Genomic DNA, 20324 nt, shown 5'->3' on the forward strand with positions numbered 1-20324 from the left:
GCCACCCCGCCTCCCTTTTTTTATCATTAAAGATAACTGCTATGCACATCTCTCTGTTGCTTCTTCTTTAATGTGCTGCCATTTGTTTTTGTCGGCCAATAATTAGCGTTTCAAACTTGGCAGTTGTTTCTGGTTCGCCACTTGAATCACCTGATGTATGTGAGTCCAAGCATCTTATTTTTCCTTACCATTTTTTCAGGACTTAACCAATCCTTTCTATATCATCCAACCATGCCTTTTTTGTTATACTATGTAAGTTCAATACATTTCTTTTAGGTCTATTGTTTTTTGTATGCCCTATAAAAACTTTAAAGCACAACTGCGTTGAACAAGAACAAAATAATTAAATAAATCAACACATAAAAGGTGGTGTTTTGATCAAATAAAGCAAATGATACCTATAGAGTAAATTATTAAAAACAATATAAAAGTGCCTTGATTCAATTGAAAAAATGTATTTATGCAATAGTTTTTGTACAACTTCGATCTTATACACCAAAGTAAAAGAAAACAAATGAAAAACTATGAGATAAAATAATCGATATAATAATGAAAAAAAATATTATTATATAAAGTATTATAAGTTTAATTAAATCTATCAAACTTCAGAAATTTATAAATGACTGGCATAAGTGAGTTGGCATGCTAGTGCATGCCTTTATCAAAGTTTACACCAAACAGTCAGTGGGTTGATCAAAGGCATGACACCCCATTATTATTTTATTTTTTCATATATACTGCAGACACCGCATTAGTTTTTGGAGAGCTTTGTTATATCTTTTTAATGATATTTTTACTGTTTAATAAAGTAAATATCAAATAAAAAGTACTTATATTTATTATTTAATAATTAATAAAATTTATAAACACAAAAGTAAAAGAATGTAAAATGATAGTGTTTTATGTTTTAAAATTGATGGTGGCTGAACCTAATTCTCTGAGCCGCTAATGACAGGCACTACTAACAGGAAAAGAAGATACTGCAAGTGGTGATGCTGATGCTCTATTAAATCCAGGTGCCGAAGAAGCAACTTTTTACATTGAAATGTGGCCACCAATCCTCCTTCAGAGCATGGCATTGAGTTTTGGCTGAAAGAGTTAAATGAACATTTTTAAAAAATAGAGAAACTGAATATGAGTAATTAAAATTAGGAGACTAAAATTGTACATACATTAAATTAGGAACTAAAAGTACAATTAAACTTAAATTTTTAAAAAATAATATGCAATATATTGTTATTTTTCACAAAAAAAAAAACTGATTTCTATCTAATTTTGATATTAATAACTTTTAGTTAGGTGAAAAGTAATAGAAAATGCACACATTCAATCATAGATAATGAGTAAAATAATGAAATAATCTTAATATTCATTATTTAAATAATTTTATGAACAAAGTTTACTTCATCGATGACCGACCTTTAAATAATAAAAAAGACAAAAACAAATAAAGTAAAATGCACTCCATTATACTACATTATCAGAATATAACCTAATATAGTTAAGTTTCATTATTCCTTTTCATCAATAAGGTTTTCTTCTTTTATTTTAATCGATCCAAATAATTAAACTTAGAATCATACCATTATATTACACTACTTAAAAGGCAACTGATTAAAAAAAAAAGTGTATATTTACTTCAAACCCGGTGGCTCACCGTTTGTATGACGCCGGCGGCTTGCCGTTTGTATAGCACTACTAGAAAGCCAAAGCACTTGTAGGATACCAAAGTGCTCTTCTGGGTATTCACTTTTAGTACGAAGAATGTTTCGTGGAACCTAACAAATAACAATATAGCCTCCTTCAAAAATCCAAACCCTCTACGTCTCCATTAATGGCAATGTTAAGTGCATTAGTTCTAACAATTAAAGTTGGCGCAAGAAACAGTAGAACATCCAAGTGGACTGGGCACGCCCCTATTAAAAAAATTATTTATATATCATATGTGGTTTACACTAGTCACAAAAAGTCAACCTTTGTTAGAATCATCATATATATTGTGATTCCCAGGTTGTGTGCTACACTTTATTATAAATATGATATGGAGGATGAGCTTTTGTAGGGCTATATGTGGTTCCTTCCATACCCTTTAAAATTGAGAGAGTAGTGGATTCAAACACTTAGCAAATTTTTAAAAGGGGTTGCACAATTTTCATTGAAATGGCTTCTGAAGCAAATAAAATCAATGATGGCATAGTTGCTGCCAGTGTCACCAAGGGTTGGCAAGGGTTGATGGCCTTGACTAGTGAATTTAATGCAAAGGTATTGAATGTGATGTCACAACTAAAGAAACTAGGAAAAGAAGATCCTAGAAGGGTCGTTCATGCTTTGAAAGTAGCACTTGCTATCTCCTTAGTTTCCACATTTTACTATATAAAGCCTCTTTACAATGGCTTTGGTTCATCTGCAATGTGGGCTGTTTTCACTGTCATTGTTGTATCCGAATTCTCTGTAGGCAAGTTTTTTTTTGTTAATATTTTTTTTTATCTAATTTTTCAACACAAATTTAGCATTATGCAAGTATATAGAAAGTGAACTTGATTGATTAATGGTTCATCAACAATTTGAATGCGTGACCCATGCAGGAGCAACGCTTGGAAAAGGTTTGAATAGAGGTTTAGCAACATTTTTGGCTGGAGCTCTGGGGCTTGGATTTTATTACATGGTGCATTCAATTTCAGCGGGAAATATAGTAGCACCCATACTTCTTGGAACCTTAATTTTTCTAACAAGTAATGTTTACGTGTAAAATAAAATTTCGCTATTAAGAAGTAGCTAGCTAATTAAAAAGCTAAACAACACTAAAATTTGAATGATGAATTGCAGCTGCAGGAGTCACGTATATTCGATTTTTTCCTCAAATGAAGGCGAGATATGATTACGGGTTGCTGGTGTTTATTTTGACATTCTGTATGGTGTCTGTGTCAAGCTACAGAGACCGTGAGATCCTAGACATTGCACTGAAAAGGGTAACCACAATCCTCTCAGGTGGTTTAATTTCCATTTTAGTCAGCATTTTCGTGTACCCTATATGGGCCGGTGGTGATCTTCACAATCTACAATCACAAAATATTGAAAAACTTGGGAACTTTTTGGAAGGTGCATATCTAATAATTTCTTAAATTTCGTGTACTTTAGTAGCATTCTTTTGGACTTTGGAGTTATGTATATGCAATAGCTCCAATATTTTATAATTGTCGAAATTGACATGTATAGCTAATTGCAGATTTTGGAGAGGAATATTTCGGAGGTGGAGAATCAAATAAATCATTTATGCAAGGGTATAAAAGTGTTCTTAATTCAAAACAAGTTGAAGAAAACTTGGTGAGGAAAAGAAACCAAAATTATGTTCTAGACTCCCCTGTCACATTGTCATGCTCATTAATAATCATTCATTCATTTATATTAAATATTTTGCAGGCTAATTTTGCAAGGTGGGAACCCTGCCATGGTAGTTTTAGATTTCGTCATCCTTGGCAACAATATCTAAAGATTGGAAACCTCTCAAGGCAATGTGCCTATCGTATTGATGCCCTATGTGGCTTTCTTAACTCTACTAAGGTACTTGTTCATTTTATTGTGTGACAAGTATTATATTTTTTTCAATTTTTTTAACGTGTTTATTGTTAAATGTTAAGAATTCTTTTTAACGTGTGTTTATTGTGTGACAAGTATTAAAAATTGTAGTATTAAATGTTATTAATGTATTCAATTTTGTGATATTTTATTATATTTTAAAAAATTATCATACATTAGTTTTTATTACGTGCCTACACGTTAGAAAAATTGTATTTTTTTTTTTCAAAAATGACTTAATTTTATTATGTTTAATCTGTAGACACCATTAGAAATCAGAAGCAAAATAGAAGAGCCATGCATCAAGATGAGCACAGAAACAGGGAAGGCTTTAAAGGAATTAGCAGTGGCAATGCATAAAATGGTTCCACCATCAGCTGCAGACCCTCACATTGCCAAATCCAAGATTGCTGCCACAAACCTCAGGTCCATCATCAAAACAGGATTATGGGAAGACACCAATCTCTTTGAGGTTATTCCTGTTCTTACTGTGGCTTCTCTGTTGGTTGATGTGGTTTCTTATACTGAGAAACTAGAAGAGTCAATACAAGAACTATCCACCCTAGCAAAATTTAAGAACAAGGACGATAAAGAGGACCCAAAGCGTCCTCATCAAGAGGAAGCTCCAAAACCATGTTGTTGTGACAACATTGGGCTTCATCATGTTATTACAATCAACCAACCTTCTGCAGTAAACTTGTCACATAATGGAAATTCCTAATTGCTTAAATTTTACTCATTATTTTTTATAGGTTAATTAGTCACTTAAATGCGGGTTAATAAAGTTAAATCCCAAAATTGGGAACTCGTGTTTAAAATGTATGATCAAAATAATTTCAACGAAATGTAAATTCTTTTAATGTTATGTAAAATTGATTTTTCTCATTGGTAAGTCATTTTAATAAATGTTGTAGTATTGAAAGCGGTCAATGTAAAAATTATCACTTTATTAGTTTTTTAATAGCCAAAAGTTTTAGAACATATCGATAATTAAGAAAAGAATTTCAATTGCTTTATTCAACTCCCCATAATTTATTTATCTACACGATGGTTGTCCGAAGCCAACAGTTTTTGAAATAACCAAATTAGCAACATTATTCGGCAGCACCATTTTTATTTTTCTCAAGGGTCAATAGTTCATTAAAGTAGCTTGAGTTCAAACATCACGTTATTATTATTTTTAAATGAAACATATATATGTAAATAGCACTTTTAAGCGTTTTAAAAATTGGTCTTTGAACTAAATTCCAAAAGATGTATGTGTTTTGTGATGTGTGTGCATGTAACACAAACAAAGCAAAATCCGTGAACACGGGATTTCAAGTCCGTTTTGTATACGCCAGCATTCATGTTCCTGGCAGCATTTATTATTTTTTATTTTCTTTGAAGATGTTGATAAAAGAAAACCATTATTTATTTCAAATAAGTTGAATGAAATGTGTACGAACATATTTATATTTTTTAAAAGTAATTTTTGAAATAAGTAAATAAAACAATTTAGTTTGTTACCACTAAATGCAAGTCTTTTGACAAAGGATAATATTCATAAATGCCGAGTAAAGTTAAAAAGAAATGTTTCGTACGCTTTTCTTCATCTTTAACGTACAAACAAATAATACACCATTCTTTACTTATTCATTTCCTTTTAACTTAGTAGTGTGTGTATGTATATAATTATCTTTAGAATTAATTTTAATAAAGCTCATTGAGAGAGATTGAAAGAGAGAAATTACCATCTTCATATTTTTAGATTGAAATAAACATAACATGTTAAGAACTTAAAACATATGTATACATTTTAAAAAATAATTATGAAGTATTTACGCCAATTTATTAAATAATAATAATTTTCTCCTTGTTTATTTCGCTGTTTTTTCTATTGTCACATGAAAAACATTTCTGTATTAAGTGACATAGTCTAAAAAGAGTTATGGTTGCACACTCCATTGTAGAGGTAGAGGCTGGACATGATATATATATATATATACAAGCACACAATGACCTTCGTATTAATGTTGCATTCTTTTTCAACTTCTAATCGCTTGGTTCCTTCAAAGGACAAACAAAAATGGCGTTGCCAGCAGTTGCTGAATACACTACAAGGCCCGAGAAGTGGTGGGATAAGTTAGTGAAGATGACAAAGATGGTAAAGAAACTTGCACAAGATGACCCCAGAAGAGTTATTTATGCCTGTAAGGTGGGATTGGCATTAGTATTGATTTCCATTTTGCAACATTTTCGTCCCTCCTTCTACGGTTTTGGTTCCAATATAATATGGGCAGCAATTACCATCTCTTTCATCTTTGAATTTTCCGTTGGTGAGTTACCATTTTGGAGACCTCAATACCCATTTAACAAATGCTATCATCTTTACCTACCTACGTACACACATTTATGTATCTAGTGTAAATTATTTTTATTTGTAAAACTTGTAAAGTTAGACTATATACTAGTTAAAAGGTTTAAATAAAGTTTCAATCTTTAAAAAATTATGAGTTTTTATTTAATTCTTTGTTTTTATTATTATTTTTTCAAATAAGTCCCTAAATTATTATTTTTATATGGTCTAAAATTTTATTTAAAGATATAAAAGATGTGATATTATTTACATATCTCATTCATATCAGCATATGACTATTTATAAATGTTACGTGTAATTTTTTAAATTTTATTTATTTAAATAAGAATAATATTTGATATATCTATTTGTTTATCTATGTATATTTGTTTTGTAATAATAATTTTCAGGCCCAACACTGGCGAAAGGTATAAGCGAGATATTGGCGACGGGGCTAGCTGGTGGACTGGGTGTTGCAACCCGTAGCATAGCGATTCTTTCTGGGGAGAAAGGAAAGGCTGTGTTTTCTTCGTTCTTTGTCTTTGTGATAGGTATAATTATTAAATTAGCTAAGTTAATTAAGTGTTAAAATTTTAGGTAGAGCTAACTATGTTCTCTGAAATCTGAATGACTTGAACAATGATTAATTAATTAAGTGTTTTATAATATGAGGAGGATTATTACTATTATTTTAATTTGCAGGTGGAATCGTGACATACGTTAGACTTTCTCCATGGTTGAAGGCGAGATACGATTATGGGTTGACCATCTTCATATTGAACTTTTGCTTGATATGTCTTTTGGATTATACGAAGAGTGAAATGCTAGAAATAGCAGTGGAGAGGTTTTTAACGATCATTGTTGGGAGTTGTGTAGCTATTGTCGTATCTATTTGCATATGCCCTGTTTGGGTTGGCCACGATCTTCACAATCAGATTGCTAGCGACATGGAAAAGCTTGCCGATTTTTTTGAAGGTACTGGAATTTTGAGGTGCAACTAAAATGCATATGCCAAATGTATCTGCTTATTTTAATTTAGCATTGCCCTCGCATATTGACCAAAACCACAGGATTTGGTGACGAATACTTCAACAATTCTGAGATTTCGGAAGCTATGGGTGATAAACCACTTCTCCACAGATACAAGAGCGTCCTCTCTTCAAAAAGCAGTGATGAAACAATGGTAAACATCGTCAACGCTGTTTTCTTGCATAGATCTTAGAAAAAAATAAAAATAAAAATCACTCATCAATCCTTCTCTATTCTAACATGTTCTTTTATTATTAATTAAAATTTATGAGAAAAATTTATAAAATAAGATGTGAAACAACAACATTTTATATTTTTCTAATAAATTCCAGACAATAATAAAATATTATATTAAGGAGTACTCTTTTCATTATTTACTATTTGATGTTTTAGTAATAATTGTTTATTTTATAATTTTAATTATCATTTTATAAAATCAATAAAAAAAATTATATATTTTTAAAATGTCATCTTAATAATAGTGTGTGTTTTTAGACAAATTAGTTAATATAAGAAACAAGGGATATAATAAAGATTTAATTAACATTTTGTAAAAAGCTAGAATATTAATAATTATATTATTAGATCTCGTAGCACAACCTTAAACCGAAAATTAAGGGAGAGTGAAAAAAAATGTTAGCATTTTTTCTAACATATAATCATCATCACTATATTTTATTGTAGGTGTTTTTGGCAAGATGGGAACCTTGCCATGGCCGGTTCCGATTTCGCCATCCATGGAAGCAATACACAAAGATTGGTAACTTAACGCGGTTGTGTGCTTACAAAATTGAAGCTATTAGTGTCTACCTCGCCAGCTCTAAGCATGTACGTTATTCTAATGAATTCTTACACTAATAACATGTTTGTATTTATATTTAAATAAACATAAATTCACGTTTCCTTCAATATTATTAATTATAATTTTTATATTAAATTTATAGATATGTTTATAAATTTTTTTATTGTATTTTCAAACCCAAAAACCTTTGTTTTTGTGTTCAGATTCCGTCCGAACTTGGAAGCAAGATTAAAGAGTCATGCACAAGTATTAGCCTGGAATGTGGGAAGGCCCTTAAAGAATCATCTTTGAAAATGAGAGAGATGAGAAAATCATCAATGCAAAATAGGCATGTTACAAATGCTAAAAATGGTGTTGAATCTCTTAAATCCGCACTAAGAGCGAACCCATGGGAAGGAGCTTATGATCAAGTTGAAATAATATCGGCAACTGCAGTGGCTTCACTACTAATTAAAACAGTGTTTTGTATTGAGAAAATTTGTCAAGCTGTTGACCAACTTGAATCCCTTGCAAAAGTACAATCAATTTCCGATGGTGATGGTTCGCTTCATGTCCACACCATTAACGAGGGACCTCCAAAAATATGACAACAAAATTCGACATTTAAGTCGTGAGCACACCAAGATACATAACATGTAATTTCATTACATTGAATTCGATTTTTTCCAGTAGAAGTATATAACATGTGGTAAAGTAAAATTACAGAGAAGCAAAATTCAGTGTATTTAAACACTTATGTATGATCAATAGATCTCTCTTTTTTCGACGTGATCAATTGATCGTTCGTTATAATAAATACTTCTCATTTTTCTAGTAGAAAAATCGAAGTCATTGCTTTTCTCAAACGAAAAAAAATAGTGATAACTAGGCCCAATCTCACAAACAAAGCAAATTAACGTCCTAACGATCAACGTCTCAACTCTCGTTCTTTTTCTCTTTTTTTAGTTGAAGTTTGGATTGCACCAGTGGATGATGAAGAATGTAAGTTATCTTCGTCATTTCATTGTTATTGTTCTTGCAATTTCTTGTTTTTATTCTTAATCCTGTTCTTAATTTTGCATTTCTTGTTCTTGATCTTGTTCTTGCTATTCCTTTTCGTTGTTCTTGCAATGCCCTCTTTTTCTTCTTCTTGTTCTTGCAACTTCTTTCCATGTTCTTGATATTTTTTTGCTTGTTCGTGTAATCTTTTGTTCTCATTTGTGTAATTTCCTGTTCTTTTCCTTGTTCTTGTAATTTCTTGTTCTCCTTCTTGTTGTTCTTATAAATTTTTTTCCGTGTTCTTGATATTTTTTTCTTCTTGTTCATGTAATTTCTTGTTCTTATTCTTTTTCTTGTTCTTGCTATTTCTTTTATTTGTTCTTGCAATGCCATGTTCTCCTTGTTCTTGATATTCTTTATTTTGTTTTATGTGATTTCTTGTTTTTATTCTTTTTCTTGCTATTTCATTTCCTTGTTTTTGCAATTTCTTATTCTCCTTCTTGTTGCTCTTGGAATTTCTTCTCGTTCTTACTGTTTATTTTCCATGTTCTTGATATTCTTTTTTCTTGTTCGTGAAATTTTTTATTCTTATTTTTTTTTCCTTGTAATTTATTCTTCGTGTTCTTACATTTTTTTGGCTCTCTCGATCTACTTTTTTTTTGTTTGTGCAATTTCTTGTTCATATTCTTTTTCTATTTCTCGCTATTTCTTTTCCTTTTCCTCCTTCTTCTTGTTCTTGCAATTTCTTTTGTGTTCTTGTAATTTATTGTTCTCTTTCTTGGTGTTCTTACAATTTCTTATTCCAGTTCTTGTAATTTTTGTTGTTGTGCTTTGCCTTACAGATCCCGCACGAACATGGAAGCAAGATTAAAGAGCAAAGCTTAAGTATTAGCCTGGAACGTGGGAAAGCCCTTAAATAAAGAATAATCTTTGTTAGACAGATGAGAAAAGTAATCAATGCCAAATAGCCATGGGAAGGAGCTTATGATCATGTGCAAATAATATCACCAACTGCACTGCCTTCACTGCTAATAACACTGCTTTGCTTTGAAAAAATCAAGCCGTTGACCAACTGGAATTTCTTGCAACAGTACAATCAATTTCCGATGGAGAAGGCTCGCTTCATGTCCACACCATTAATGATAATAAAAATTAAAGATTTAAGTCGTGAGCACACAAAGGAAATCACACTATGATACATAACATGCATTTCGTTATACCTTTAATTCGATTTTCTTTTTCCATATATAATATTTTATGTGGTTAAGTAAAATTATAGAGAAGCCAAATTCAATGCATTTTCTTTTTGGTCCAGAAATTCAGTGAATTTAAATACTTTTGTATGACCAATAGATCTCCCTCTTTTTTTAAACACTGCCTTTTTTTTTTCAAAAAGATTAAGAACAAAGAAAAGCCCAAAGGCCCAAGACACAAAAGCAAAGAGTCTCTGTTTTTGGTCAAAGAAAGGAATTACAAAACAAAATAAAGCGAGATAACTAGGCCCAATTGAGCAACGGAACCTTGCGCTATATATTGTAGGCAAGTGCCGAACTTAGCCCAATTATACAGATCTTTTGCACATCTATAGTAAATAAAACTTGACAAAATAAAAAAAGAGTGAATAAAACGTATAATTGTCATTAAATAATTGGCTTTTCTTAAAAGCAGTGGATAAAAAAATATGCATAAACTTTTATGAATAATCTCTGTACAAATTATATTCCAAAGAAAAATTATGTAATTTTCTGAGGACGGTGCTTTGTTTGCTTGTTAAAAAGCAAACAAAGGATATACGAAACATTTGTTCTTGTCGCTATTCTGCTGTCGGGAATATTACTCGCCAAAAACTATCCTTGAAATAATACTTTGCTTATATAATATAATGAAGATAAATTTTAGTCCAATGAAAATCCAGCAAACTAAAACAAATGAAAAGTATTTTTCAAAAAAATAATTGTGATTTTTTTCCAATATCAAACTATGTAAATTTATTACATAATCAATCATATACTATGTAAATTTATTTTTATTACATAATCAATCATATACTATAACTATGTTTTATTTACTTGACAATATTTAAATTTAAAGATTAAAATACCTAATAAAATTAAAAATAAAAAGTTAAGGTGATACTTATAAAATTTAAAAGACTAAAATACAATAGTTTTTTTATCTCAAAAATTAAAATAATGATTTTATTTCTCAAATTTCAGTTACATCAGGGGTTAAACGAGCGGGAACATCGGAATGGATGGTTTTGTACCCATAAGATCTGCGGTCAAAATACATAACTAACTGGTTTGACCGGTAATTGAAATTAAATTAGTGAAAAGAAAATTTTCGCCGCTAGTAGTTCAAGAACCAATTTCTAAAACCTTTTGCGTTATAATTTACCCACTTTTATTGAATATACTATATCTAGTATTTTCAAAAGAAATAAATATTTAATTTATTAAAATTATTTATATATTAAGATTTATTTCCATTTCAAAAATATTGATGATATAAATTAATTTATATATTAAATAAATTAAATAAAAAATCTATCAATTAATATATTTAAAACAATTTTTTATTTCTCATATTTTGAAAAAAAAAATTAAATAGAACTAAAAGTAACATAAAAAAAGTGTTTTATGCTGCAAATTAAGCTATTAATTTCAACTAAGTTGGCCAGTTGAAATAGGCCGCTAATTAAGGATGTTGAATCAGTACCAAAGCCTCACGAACAAGCGTCTAAATGATGCCATAAGTGTACAGCTAAAGTACTCGATTAAGAAGAAGAAGAAAAACGAGCATAAGTTATGTACGCAGCTAGAACAAGAAATTGAAGCTATTAATCTAACATAACAGAGGAACGTTAAAACTAACTGAGCATTACTAAAACATGTTATGTTTAGTCTTAGTATGAAATATAAATGGAAACGCGATAACTAATTACTCTACAGAAAACATAAGTTAGACTTTATCCTTACAGAAAAACCATAGGCGCGTTGAATCGATGATTTTTGTCTCAAGACGGTTTCACGATATTTAAAATGTTTAATATAAGAAATTAGCCAAATCTCATTGTTATTACATATATAATGAAACTAAACATTTACTGTTAAAATCAAGTGCATCAATAATATGGTTCTAGATCGGACGTAATTGAAAGGATGTTCTTCAGCTCAGTTTTGTTGAAAAATATGGTTCCAATGTTTCAGACAGGAACATGCTATGATTTGCAATTCAAACGTTCGAACAGGAATATAGAACGACATAGTTTTGTCTTGTATGCTGTTTATACTTTTGTCATGTTTCTCTAAAATAATTTGTAAGTCTATGTATATGTAACACAGTTCACACTTATTTTTTAATATGTTTACAATATTTTAATTTTGTATGACATGCTTTTTAATGTCTCTCTTGCACACAGTCTTAACATACATTCATCGATGGTTCCCCCCTATCCGCTGTATGTACGTGTATAATTTCTTTTATATGTTCCATTTTGAACATCTTAAGTATGTGTATATTTATTTATTTTTAATTAACTATCACTATTTTTATTTTGATCATAAGAAATATATATATTCATTTTAAATGCATAAATTAGTAAATTTTTTATATTTCATTTCCTATAATTAAGATATATATTAAAAAATAACTTGCTTAACACTAATATAAGTTAATATACTCTTTCATTAAATATACAAGTGAAAATGAATTTACTTTAATAATAGCTTTTATGAATGTTATTTTGTTTAACTTTTTTATTAAATTCAAAATTACATATTTATAACTGTTAGATTTATATAAACATGTATGATTCACATATTAATATAACATTATTCACAGTTTAATTGATAAAATTTAATATTTATAAAAAATTATTTAAGATGTTGTATATCAAATTTTAGATTGTAAATATATAATTTTATAATCAATATATTTTTATATTTTAAATATGTATATTGATGTTAAATAAAATTATTAATTATTTTTTATTTATATAATTTTTGCAAATTTATAAAAAAGATACTTTTAATTTAACAATTGAATTGGACAGATTTCATATTTATAAAGAGTTACTTAACAAAGTAGCTATCGTCAAAATTACTCTTAAATTAATTTAATCTTCAGTTCTTTCTAAAATATAATATCAAATTATAAAATAAAATTATTTTTATTAATTTGATACTTAATTATTTTTTATAATAAATTAGAAAGAGAAATAAATTATGCTATGGGTCTCATCTATTATAAGTGTATATAAATAATGTTTGCAAAGTTATCTCCGTGGCTTTAAAAGGATGGACCACTTTGACGATGGTCCATTTAGCCGTTGGCTTAAAAAATGCCTTTCACAAAGTGAAAAGTTGAAAACGTGGCGAGTCCATAATCACTTGTGCAGCCAAGTCGTGAGAGATCCAATGATCGATTACTAATCGCTTGTTACAATTATATTATTAAATGTTATCTTAGTTAAAGCATTAAAAATATAATCAGTTATAGATATTTCTTTGTCCATAATCGCCTAAAATTTCTCCTTTTTAAGTCTTCTCCATCAACTATCAAACGCGTATACATGAATACAAGCTTGTTAATCTTGATGATTTCAAATAAGCTGAGAAAGTTTAGAAATCCTCTCATTAGTTTTAATCATGTTATAAAAGATAAAGACACAATTATTTAGATAGGCGTATGATGAACAATCCATGGATGACCCATAGTCGATCTTACATTTAAGCCTAACTTATCCTAAGCTTGTTTATTGAATAAATTAAGTAGAAGTATTTTCTAAAATCTTATTTAGTAAAAAAATATTATGTCTAATAAATTTACTTTATTTAAATAAATAATAACAGTAGTAATAATACAATAATGATCACATTATTAATATATATTAATTTTATTATAACATCTGGTTAATAATGATAACAGTAGTAATAATACAATAATAGTATAAATAAATTTGAAGTATCTTAAAAGTGATAAAATTTAATTGAGAAAAAAAATATTATTTTTAGTATATAATAAATGTATATACTTCATTGCAAGCATCAATGTTAATATTTTTGAAAGATGCTAACCCGCTAATGCATCAATGCCATCCCCATCAATGATCATCAACAATGTTTCAGATGTGTATCACATGGTACATGAACCTCTTCTACACTACAACTTTTTCACTCTATTTTAACGTCATGAAACATGTTTTATTTTCTATAACAGTGTCAAACATGTTTACCCGTGTTTTTCTTAGACATTACCTCCATCTATATAAACCCGGAATTACCTTCCCAAGCATGCATTCATTTTGATCTTCCAATCATTTACTTCATTTGGAAGAGCAATAAAAAAATGGCCTTGGCAGCAGGTGCTGAATACACTACAGGCTGCACTCACACATGGCGAACCTTACCAGAGAAATCACGGGCTAGGTTATTGAAGTTCACAAAAATGGTAAAGAAAATTGGACAAGATGACCCAAGACGGGTTATTCATTCCTTTAAGTTCGGATTGGCTCTAGTGTTGATCTCTATTTTGGAACATCTTCGTCCCTCATTCTATGGTTTTGGTGACAACATTATCTGGGCGGTTCTCACTGTGGTTCTTGTCCTAGAATTTTCTGTGGGTGAGTAGCCATTTAGGAGTCCTTTTAATAGCTATCTATATATACACACACACACTTAGGTTAACAAATTAATTAATGATATGATATTTATGTATGAGCTATGCTTCGGTTCATTTTTTTAAGGTGCAACACTCGGGAAAGGTTTAAACAGGATGTTGGCAACGGGATTAGCTGGTGCTATGGGCGTTGCAACCCATAGAATAGCAGCTCTTTCTGGGGAGAAGGGGAAGGATGTACTGACTTCAACCTTTATCTTTGTGATAGGTAATTTATAATTAACGGAAAAGGTTGAATGAAATTCTATGCTCTCTTGAAAATTCACAAAAATAACCTTTTTTTTGTCTCCTTCAAAAACACAAACATATATATTGTTGGCAAATAGTTGTATTAGTGTCAGCAAATAAAATGTCACTGTGATTTAAGTATATTTTTGCTAATAATTATATGATATTATTAACAAATAGCTGTATTATTCTTAGTAACAATAAAAGTTGAAAATATTCCTTTTTTCATTACTTAGTGCATTGTTGAAACAATAAACATCGTATAATAATTACTTATAAATATTATTTCAGTGGAAGTATTTATACTAACAACATATAAGTTGACAAGAGTAAGTCAGTAACAAATATCTTAATTCTCGTAGTATGAACACATGAATCAATTAAAGTAACTAAACCAGAGTGATCTCGAAATCAAATTTTTAGTATTTAAATGAATTAAATATTGAAATAAAAAACTTTTACGTTAATCATAATTTTATTTATCTTAAATTAAGTTTTTTTTCATAAAACAAATACATATTTAGACAAGAAAAATATTTACTCTCGCTAAAAACCCAATTGTAATAGTTTTCATTAATATTCAGATCAAATCGAATTGCTGTAATTAATTTGGTATCAGAATGGGTTAAACTGTTAAATCATACGTGGAGGGGATTTTGTTTTTCAATAATTTGCAGGTGGAACGGTGACATTTATGAGATTTTCCCCTCGATTAAAGGCGAGATACGATTATGGGTTGATCATATTCATATTGACCTTCTGTTTGGTATCTCTTTCGGATAACACGGAGAGTGAACTCCAAGAAATGGCTCATGAGAGGTTTTTGACAATCATCATTGGGAGCTGTATAGCTATCACTGTATGTATCGGCATATGCCCGGTTTGGGTTGGCCAGGATCTCCACAATCAGATTGCTGGCAATATTGAAAAGCTCGCAGACTTTTTGGAAGGTAATGTGATTTAATTTGTGGTACAATAAAACCTAAGTCATGTTTGATCATATGGAAAGTGAAGGAATAGAAAGAATGTAGTAAAGATTTCATTGTTTAAATTGTTTAAAATAAGAAAATAAAATGGATTATAATGATATAGATTTTATCTCATTTCATTTAATATTTCGCTTTCTTTTTCCTTTTAGTTTAGGTAAAATGTGATCAAATATGTTTTTCTTTTCTCTATTTCTTATGATTGTACGTAAGATTATTTTTATTCTTTTCACTATACTACACTTTATTTTTCTCTGTTTATTTCACTGCACTTCACTCTCCATTTAGATATGTAAATATAGCCTAAATAACATTATTTTAGACTAAACTATGTTCCTGATTCTGTACCAAAAGAAGGAAATTTGTACCTAAAACAAGTTCCTGATGATTAATTAATATCAACAAGAGATTTAAAACTAATGATAGCAGTGGCAATATTCGCAGGATTTGGAGGCGAGTACTTCAACGACAACATAGGGAATACAGAAGCTGAGGGTGATAAGCCATTTCTCCGTAGATATGAAAGTGTCCTCTCTTCAAAAAGCAGCGAAGAAACCATGGTGACACCAATAACGTTCTTTCGCATTACCCTTTTATCAGTTTCAAAAAAAAATCACTCCATCAATTCACCTCGTTAATCTTTGATTAATTTATTTTGACATTTATAGGCTGTTTTGGCAAGATGGGAACCTTGTCATGGCCGGTTCAGATTTCGCCACCCATGGAAGCAATACTTAAAGATCGGGAACCTTGTACGCTCGTGTGCTTACAAAATTAAAGCTCTTAGCATCTACCTCCTCGACTCAGAGCAAGTATGGTACATGAATGACAATATATATTATTCATACGTAAATTTCAATTTATACAACAAATTAATTAGGATTACGGAGAAAGACAAAATAGAAAAAAAGAAGTATTGGATAAAATAAGTAATATGTTGAAAAATGATGGAGAAAAAATGAATTATAAAATATAAAAACTTATTATGAGTATAATATTACTATTCACATTTCTTATCTTGTTTTTGTGCTTTGCCCCACAGACCCCGTATGAATTGCGAAGTAGGATTCAGGAGTCATGTACAAATATTAGCTTGGAATCCGGAAAGGCCCTTAGAGAATCATCGTTGATACTTCAACAAATGACTAAGTCATCAGTGCCTAATCCCCATGTGGCAAACGCTAAAAACGCAGCGGAATCGCTTAAATCCATACTAAGAACAAACCCATGGGAAGGAGCTGATCATCTGGAAATAATACCAGCGGCTACGGTGGCGTCACTACTCATTGATGTTGTAATTTGCGTTGAGAATATTTGTCAAGCTGTTGACGAACTAGCATCCCTTGCAAAATTTGTGCCTTCCCAATTACTTCATCGAGGAACAGTGCAACCAGTTTCTGAGCATGATGGTTCGGCTCATGTCATCACCGTTACCGATTGACCACCAAGATTAAAATAAATTAAACACAATAATTAAGAAGACTTATTAATGACATTGGATAATAAAATTGGGTTTACATTACGCTGCTTTAACAAAATCATGGTGGTCTATTGCTATTTATTAATTATTGTTATCTCATCAAATTTTGTATTACAAAATATGTTCTTGATCTTTAGATCATTTCCAACCAAATTAAGATGTTTATTATGCTTTTCTTACTTTTTCTTTTCTTTTTTTTACTCAAACAAAGGTATCTTATAAAATATTACCATTGAAGTCTTGTGGACTGGCTTCACGAATAAGTAATGGTTACCTATATAATGATTATTATATTTTTACATTCATATTTTTTATATTTTTATCACATTATTCGTTGCCTTTTACATTTATTGTATAAGCAACCGACACTTGTGGAGAAAAAGGGAGCCATCTAGTATTGTCTCTGAACACAGAAAAATAATAATAATAATAATAATAATTGGACTTTGCTTTGATAATTTGTGGTACATGTATTAGTTCAATGATCAGAAGTCGCTTGAATTTACATAAATTCAATAAAAAACCGGTTTACAATCAATATTTTAGTTAAACGAAGTTCAAGATAAAAATTAATGACAAAATGATTTAAATTTACATAACAGGTTTATTTCAAATAGATTTAATTCAACTATACGAATCGTCAAGGCAGCCCTACATACTTATGCTACTTGGGTAATAATGGCAATTTTGTTTTTCAATTAAATTGATGATGCAAATGAAATTTTCAGCCTTGAAGAGGTGTGGTGGAAGCATGTTTTTCCAGAGAGAAACTTGAATGCACTTGCCTTATGTTTTACTTTCACTGGCATCTATAATTACCTGTGATTACTGCTCTGCCCTGGTGAAAATGCGGACTTGTTTTTATGGCTTCTTGTTTTGATCCTTAAAAAAGAAATGTAATATTCTCTTTGAATTATAATTTACACACTTCAAATTTCAGTTTCACAAATTGTAAATTAATTTTTATCCACAAATTATATATATTTATTTAGTAAATATTATCAAGTTGTAATTTAAGCCTCAAATTATGGTTTATATATATATATGTGAAAAAAAAAAAACATTTGTTAACATATTTGGTTCAATAAAGAAAAAGTAAAGGGGTTTCAACGGAGAGAAAAGGAGAAGACGAAAGTAAAATGTTTCTCATATTTAGTTAGATTTAAGTGAAAGGTAGAGAAGGATTCCTTTATTTAAGTTACAAGAAGAAAAAAAATAAAGATAATTTATTATTATATTTTTTAAAATATTGGTAAAAAGTAAAAAAATGAAATTACAAAATAATTTAATTAATATTATCTTAAAATATAAATTATTTTCCTTCTTTTAAATTCTCTCAATATTAAAAGAGGAACGAAAGTAGGATAGGAAACAAAAACTAATTAAAAAGTTGTTTGGTTTTAAGAAAATTTTGTTTATTTTTAATTTTTAATTTTAATTATAAACTGTTAATTTATTTTTATTAAAAAAACTAAAATATTTCATTTCAATACATGTACCCAATAAATAATTGTATATCTTTCCTTTTTAGATAACTTTATTTCTTAAATATATTGACAAAGTTTGATTCTTAGTCGAGTGACAGAAAAATATTATAAAAAATTAAATTAAATCAATTCAAATACTTATTTTAGTCTTGTAAAACGTAAGTATTAATTATTTTAGTTTAAATTTTATAAAATTTTTACTTTGATCTTTGACTTTATAAAATGATATTTATTATATTTTTAATATAAAATGATAAAAAATAAATAAATAATCAAAATTAGATTTAAAACATATTAAAAATTAATTTTTTTATAAAATTAAAAACTAAATTAATGGATATTTATAGCTTTAAAAATTAAAATGAATTAATATTTACTTTATAAAATTAAAAAGACCTCCGTTTAGTTTAAAGTTAAACGTAATTAATTGAGTTGTTAAGTATAATTATATGTGACTTATAATATAAATTAATTTAGTTATTAAATGTGTACTTTTTTATAAAAAATGTGATAATTAATTTTTTAACTATAAAATTAACAAATCCGTCAACATCGTAATCAACATTATCAGCCAATCAAGGCTCACGTCCCGCTGCGTTTGGTTGAATTCAAGTGATCGAAAATCAATATTCATGAAACTATGTGAACTTTTTGACTGAAATGCTGCTTTTAAAAAAAAGGTTTACCAGATTATTGTACTTTAAATATTAATTATTTACAGGTTTGAAAATAGTGGTGAAAATCTACATGTATAAACTTTACGTTAATTTGCAACTATATATATATCAATGACTTGCAAACTTAATTATATCATATACCTTAGGTTTAATTTGGTTAAACAATTAAAAACAACAGAAAAAAAAATAAAATTCGTATTATTTAATCAAACAAATATTAAAAGAGAAAATATTGTAAGAAATAAAACCATTTTTTTCTAAATTTTTAACTCAAATTTTAAAATCTCTTTTTTTTTCTTATTTTTTTCCTTTCATCCTGTCAAAATATACATAATGTGATACTGGAAAGTGACAAATTGAGAAAGTGACATTTTAGCTTTGTATATATGAAAATAATTAGTTTATCTTATATTACATAGTTGAATAATTATAATCAAGAACTCCATCAATTTTTCCATCATTATTGCAGTTTTTTTAGTTTGAGTGCTATTATTAACATTTAGCAAAAATAAAACAAAGTAAAATAAAATTTGAGCAAAAAATACAATAAATGGACTAAAATTCAGTGCAATATATTATGCGTGATTATGCAAAAGGTGTGCACAAATATGAAATATTGTAATCATTGTGATATAACATGAAGATGCAAGATTCAACGTCAAATCAATCATAAGCATGCGCATGATCATGGAGTATTATGCAAGGCCTAGGCATTGAAAACTAAATCAAAATATGAATTTTTGTTTTTCGTCTGAAATGAAGATATGAGGTTGAACATGCACTGCTGTGCATAACTCCCAGCAAAGCCGAATTGTGCTACTCTTTAAAAAAGACACAAAATTAAAAAGACTTTTTGACAATGTGAAAATGTCTTCTACATCCATTTTCTCTTCCTTAAATTTGTTATAACCTCAAGGAGGTTTTCAAGTAAGAATTAGTGCTCTTCTTTTTTGGTACCATATTTATGTGTGTATTGTTTTCCAATTGTGTTTTTCACGTTGATACGAAGATATATTCAAAATTTGCTACTCTTTATATATGATTTTAGTTAAATGATTGACTAA

The 20324-nt window shown here is 29.0% G+C and overlaps 4 protein-coding genes across 4 annotated transcripts; all 4 read left to right on the top strand.

The window, feature by feature from the left end:
- Positions 1–2160: 2160 nt before the first annotated feature.
- On the top strand, positions 2161–4297 carry LOC113855925 (aluminum-activated malate transporter 2-like). The gene is made up of 6 exons (XM_027487554.1): positions 2161–2455; positions 2586–2732; positions 2827–3099; positions 3227–3324; positions 3421–3561; positions 3839–4297. Exons 1-6 carry the CDS (start codon positions 2161–2163, stop codon positions 4295–4297), a joined length of 1413 nt encoding a protein of 470 aa, XP_027343355.1.
- A 1347-nt stretch (positions 4298–5644) lies between these two features.
- LOC113855927 (aluminum-activated malate transporter 8-like) lies at positions 5645–8332 on the top strand. The gene is made up of 6 exons (XM_027487555.1): positions 5645–5894; positions 6325–6465; positions 6617–6889; positions 6985–7097; positions 7628–7771; positions 7949–8332. Exons 1-6 carry the CDS (start codon positions 5645–5647, stop codon positions 8330–8332), a joined length of 1305 nt encoding a protein of 434 aa, XP_027343356.1.
- Positions 8333–14072: 5740 nt separating this feature from the next.
- Positions 14073–16354, top strand: LOC113855928 (aluminum-activated malate transporter 2-like). Its single transcript, XM_027487556.1, has 5 exons — positions 14073–14346; positions 14470–14610; positions 15308–15580; positions 16061–16190; positions 16285–16354. Exons 1-5 carry the CDS (start codon positions 14073–14075, stop codon positions 16352–16354), a joined length of 888 nt encoding a protein of 295 aa, XP_027343357.1.
- A 403-nt stretch (positions 16355–16757) lies between these two features.
- LOC113856630 (aluminum-activated malate transporter 8-like) lies at positions 16758–17057 on the top strand. The gene has a single exon (XM_027488547.1). It carries the CDS (start codon positions 16758–16760, stop codon positions 17055–17057), a length of 300 nt encoding a protein of 99 aa, XP_027344348.1.
- The last annotated feature ends 3267 nt before the right edge of the window (positions 17058–20324 follow it).

The sequence above is a fragment of the Abrus precatorius genome, unplaced genomic scaffold, assembly GCF_003935025.1.
Source record: "Abrus precatorius isolate BTA unplaced genomic scaffold, Abrus_2018 Scaffold11, whole genome shotgun sequence".
In the NCBI taxonomy this organism is placed as follows: Eukaryota; Viridiplantae; Streptophyta; class Magnoliopsida; order Fabales; family Fabaceae; genus Abrus; species Abrus precatorius.